Source organism: Schistosoma haematobium, assembly GCF_000699445.3.
Source record: "Schistosoma haematobium chromosome Unknown HiC_scaffold_366, whole genome shotgun sequence".
Lineage (NCBI taxonomy): Eukaryota > Metazoa > Platyhelminthes > Trematoda > Strigeidida > Schistosomatidae > Schistosoma > Schistosoma haematobium.
In genome coordinates this window covers 40671-46244 of record NW_026137097.1, presented here as the reverse complement: position 1 = coordinate 46244, position 5574 = coordinate 40671, and the positions used below count along the sequence as shown (strand labels likewise).

General features: G+C 34.0%; 1 protein-coding gene across 1 annotated transcript; it reads right to left on the bottom strand.

Moving 5' to 3' along the window:
* Positions 1 to 494: 494 nt before the first annotated feature.
* Positions 495 to 1934, bottom strand: MS3_00010704 (uncharacterized protein; the record flags this gene model as incomplete). The annotated part of the gene is made up of 4 exons (XM_051219101.1): positions 495 to 644; positions 693 to 791; positions 1160 to 1263; positions 1805 to 1934. 4 exons carry the CDS (start codon positions 1932 to 1934, stop codon positions 495 to 497), a joined length of 483 nt encoding a protein of 160 aa, XP_051063990.1.
* Positions 1935 to 5574: the final 3640 nt, after the last annotated feature.

Sequence of the window (5574 nt, the reverse complement as noted above, 5' to 3'; positions counted from 1 at the left end):
TGTAAGACGTGAAACCGAGACGTTAGCAATAGGAACCTTCAAAGAAACACTAATACGTCTGCATGGAGTGAGCACTGAGGATGCCAGTCTCAGGACGAATAAATAAGGCACTGCAATCAAACCATCTAGCTTGACAAATTCAACACTTCGAAATATGGTAATACTTATATATATATATATATATATATATATATATATATATATATATATATATATATATATATATACTTATATTGTTCTATCCATGAATTGAAAACAATTACATAAGTCAGATTGTGAATAGGTTGATAGAAATGTCATAGTTTTCTCTACACAAAACCCTAACTGTTTATTGTCAAGAGTTACTTGCATCGAGATGATTTATTTTTGAAACATATACAAGTCGTGGTGCTTGCGGAAGCGTTACGTTAGTCTTCTCAGATTTACCTTGGCCGTAAATGACACGCTCGACAGCTGTAATAATACAATCATTTAAACGAAAAAAAGTCGGTCAATTATTTAGCTGAGTCATTGATCATTAAGTTAAGCAATAATAAAATATTTAGTGTTACACTTGAGGAACGTACTTCGAGTATTTTATCGCGGCCTTTGTATTCCTCACTCAAGGATTCTGAATCCATTATTGCTACTTTCATATTGGAAACCTGAATAATGCAATCGGTTTTTATTCACACTATCAAAACTAAACAAACCGTTGAAATAGCTTTCTGTTTGTCATCTTCACTGCTCCACGATCCTTGAGAGAATAATTCAGTCAATTTGCGCTTCATTTCGTCAAACATTTGAATCACCTATTCCGTACAAACAGATATAACGATCAAAGTGACAAAATAAACGATGCACGTTATCAGAGATTATTTGTATTTTTATTATATGACTGTAAGCTAGTTAGGAACTGAATAAATAACGGGAGAATTGATTTACACTCTTTACTATTATTTAGGATATCGCATAATTGTTCCAGTTGTTGATTAACACAGACTTAGTTAAACCATCCAATCCGATTTATGTTCACAGAGAAAATTAAGCTTTCAAAATACGCCTTACATTATTCGCTAGTTTCTTCAACACAATATGTAAATCGTGTCATTGTAATAACCTGTCATATTTGCAATTACGAACAATAGATAAATGATAAATTATTGAAATCGGAACTCACTTCATCTTTTGTACTCTTACTTATACTAGAATATTCGCGCTGCTTGTTTATTGTCCACCAGAAATTCTCCTTCAATTCCTGAATGCAACTTGGTGGCTTTTCATCTGAGATGTTTATTGAAATACATCAACATGTTGTTACACATACTTCAAGTTATAAACAGATAACTTTCAACATCAATAATCATAATTAATTGAAAGCAAGCACAACCTATTTCATTCTCGGATAATATGGATCATGGTGTTCATAATTCGTCTACTGTATTTGTATATTTTCTATTAACGATACAGTTTGAAATGACAAACAACGTCATGACTTTCAGTTGAACAATCTGACTGAAGTACAAGATTTGACACTTTAAGAAGTCTCACTATGCATTAAGTGTGGATAAATGAAGCTAATTTATCTGCGAATTTGTTTACTGGCTACTTGATCAGTTCTCCCAATTACGTTGTCCAGATTTGTTTTCCGGCTTGTATTGAAATAAAGTTGACACATATCTTGTTGGATGTATCACCAAATAACAAAACATCGTTTATGTTTATTTGTCTTCTATCTATTTTAAAACTTTGTTTAGAGATAAAGCAATCAGCCTAGAAAACGTCCATGAATAATTATGTTTATGTAACTAGCAATGGTACTTACCAATATCTGAAGGATAAAAATCTTCGACATATTTCTTCAAGTAAGGTCGCATTTTGTACAAGAAATCTATCACTAACATATTATGTATACTTCTGCAAGAAAAATTACAAAATCCATGTACAAATTGCATCTTATTTAAAATCAACAGTGATTGTCGTTCCTAAAAGTCGATGTCGATATACTTCAACATCTAGTTTTATCAGAGAGACGTGATATGGAATGAACACAATAAACACTCTTCATATATTTCCTTGTCCGTAGTTTGGATGGGAATCGACTGATATAATAGTCATTTGTATACTCTATATCTATACAGTGATTAAAAGTGATTTGAACCAGGTCATATGATAATCTTGTCATTTTCAACACACATCATTCTTCCTACATGCTATGAAGCAAATTGTGGTTACAGATTGAGAGGATCCTGTAGATAATCATACACCTCCAGTCCATATGAAGATTGGATGAGGACAAAACGATTGATATGTACTGAAAGACATGTCAAACTGTCATCTTATTTTCTAATGAAAATTATTATCGTTGTTACCTTCTACGCCTAATGTGTATATATTGAGACTCAAATTCCGCCGGTTATAATGTTGATTTAAGTAACTAATGAGAATAAGTCAGTCTGTTGTTAAGTATAACTACATCAAACAGTATTTCTTATAATGAACATAGATGAATTTCTGAGATTCTCATGCATTATGCACATGTTCAACTAAATTAATTTGAAGGTCGTGTACATGAATGAGAACAACGGGATGCAGACAGGATATGATAACATGGTATTCATGAAAGCAACTTGTTTCGGTGAGACTATAATTTATGGACGAGACGATGACATGCGTTTAGGGAATATGAAAATCTCAGCGTCAATTTGAATACCTGATTCTTACGTACAATCTGTTCACAGCGGATGTTAGAAGACGTGACAACTGAGCGGCTGCAACAAATGGGACTAGTAAGACTTTCCTTTATTTGTAATTGGGGTAATCACATGACATATGGACTTTGTGCAGACTAACATGATGATGTTGTTTTCAACGTAATATAAGTTAAAGGAAGAAGTCTGATGGGATAAGAACTCTTTTGCTCGATCCATACTGAGACTAAGGCAAGCCATCATAATTGTTGCAAACCGTATAACAAAGGCTGCAACATTTGTAAATGTTACTGAAGCTTCTGCTGTTCAGTGGTATGAGTATTGTAGAAATATATACGTCATAAAATGACAAGCTTACACAACCGGACTACACACAAATAATACTGAAGCTATGTGGTCGAGGTTGACAGAGTTTTACAATCATATCATGGATCCAACGGTCGACAATTATGGAGCCATATGGATGAGTTCCTCTACCATATGCATTTGAATTTTTGGAACATCTGACCCACTTTCCTAACCTTGACAAGTTTTTGAGCCATGTTCAAGCAGTGTATCCTTATTAATTTTTAGTTTTGTATACTGTATTTATACTCTGCACTAACTGTTTCCTGATTGACTAATATACTTCAGAGTGACTAAAGATTCGTTAATGGTCGCCCATGAAATAATGTTTCGCTCATGTTTATAAAAGCAAAAAAAATTTTGATAAAATTACTTTTTCCCATATTTATATGTCATTTCTGATCTGAGAGTTCCGTAAATCTTCTTCAAGGCTTCTTTATGTTGGACAATAACTTGTGATTTGTTATACGATTCATTCATGTATACATTTTCGAATAAAACCTTCCAATCGATCTGATCAAAATGAATAATTCGAATTTAATTTACAAGCTCAACGAGGCAAGTTATGTTTGACAACAATATTTTCACATATTAACACAATATTCCACTGTTTTCATGTTGTCTGACACAGTCATTTACGTAGACTGCATACTGTTATGTATGCTGGGTTTTATCTGTCGACCTAAGCGGTATGTAACAACAATCATAATTTGGATGCCTGTCAATAGAAGACTGAGAAGATTGCACTTGAGAAAACAGGAAGGGAATCATGAAGGAATTCAGCAATGGAAGAAACATGAGGGATGTAAAGGACAATTGATAAAACATTCGTAAACGATGTGTTCACTGTATGGTTTTCACAAATTATGTAAGACTTTGCATTAAATAATGGAATGGTTATCCCAACCAGTATTTATTCACTGCATACATATCGCTCTAAAGCTCTCACTATAATGTTTTATCTGCTCTCACGAGCCAAACTTGAAGGAAGTGTTCTACCCTTAGATCCCCCAATTTTTGATTGTGTTTTGCCTCGTTCTCACCATGGACACCAACCACACATTGACAGCAAATGAAGTGACTCTTAATAGGATATTTTAATCAATGATAGTCATACATAAAACTCTCAGTTTAATCTGACCTTCAATCCATCGTCATCTCTCAAACACCTGAAAATATCATATAATCTTTGTATTCACACACTTGCGAATTGGGGTAAAGAACATCAATTCCTCACATTATTAATGTAGTCAGTGAGTTAGCATACTACTGTGAAATCGACCTCATTCTCAACTTACTATTGAACAGAAATCTTCCAGTTCCTCAATCCTGACAGGCGTTGCTTCACCAACAGTGGTTTCTTCCTGTATCTAAGACATGATAATCAATACCAGTTATTTCATGCATGATATTCAAGGAGATTTAAAGTGAATGATTATGAATTGTCGTTGATTTCAAAACTTGACAAAACTGTTGCTCAATGCTTGTTAGTTTGCACTGCTCCATCGACTTGGTGTCAATATTCCCAGGAATTTTATTAATCTAATTTTTCAGTCTACGTTATACGATCGTGATCGGTATTGTCGGGTTTTCTGACAGCCTCGTGTTTTTCAACACCACCAGTATTGGTTTGATCTACCGCGGTATCTGAAGTCTATGATCGTTTGCGAAAATGATTCATTAGTTTCATAGTTATCTTTGTGATAAGAAAATCACATACTGTTTACATACTCAGCAGGAAACATACTCAAATGTGTCATTGTGAAGTAGGAAATTGAGTGTTCATGTATTCATGTGTTCCTGCAATTTCTGAACCTAAAGTTCTACCTGATGATAACTGATTAATGACCTCTATTGTACTAGCTAAATGCCATGGTTTTCCATCGACTGAATATAAGTTCTACTCAACTACGACTTATTTCACTTATTTCTGTTAAGTACTGTAATCCATAAAAATTATTTGAAATTACCACTGTGAATAAAACTTGACAAATCATTGTCAGTTTGCTCACTTTTTTAATTTTCGAATACAATTTCAAAATATTGTTCATTATTAGATTCCTATCTTTACGAGCTCCTACGTTTTGAAGATAATTGAAAATTAGTTCTCCGACCTCGTAGTCGGTCGACCTGACTGTTGGAAATGAAAAGCGCAAGACACAAATTTGTTTATTATCATATACCACACGAATTCAAAATATCATGATGTGGAGGATAAACACCATGGGCATGATGGAGAACACCAAATACGAACGCTTCATATCATCACGTGTACTTGTGGAGAGAACAGGAATTGCGAGTGGTTGTTGTCTGCATGTGTTATTGAAAACTAAGTTACACGTAGTAACGATCTCTTTTACAAATTCACATACGAACTATGAAAATCCCAACCTTCGAGCCGACACGAAGTCAGATAACACATATTTTCGTTAATAGAGGGCTAACAATGTGCACGGAAGACGTCAGAACAAAGAAAGGACATGTTACGCTACCGGACCATTACCTGGTCGTGGTCAAACTAAACATGATAATGAATAAT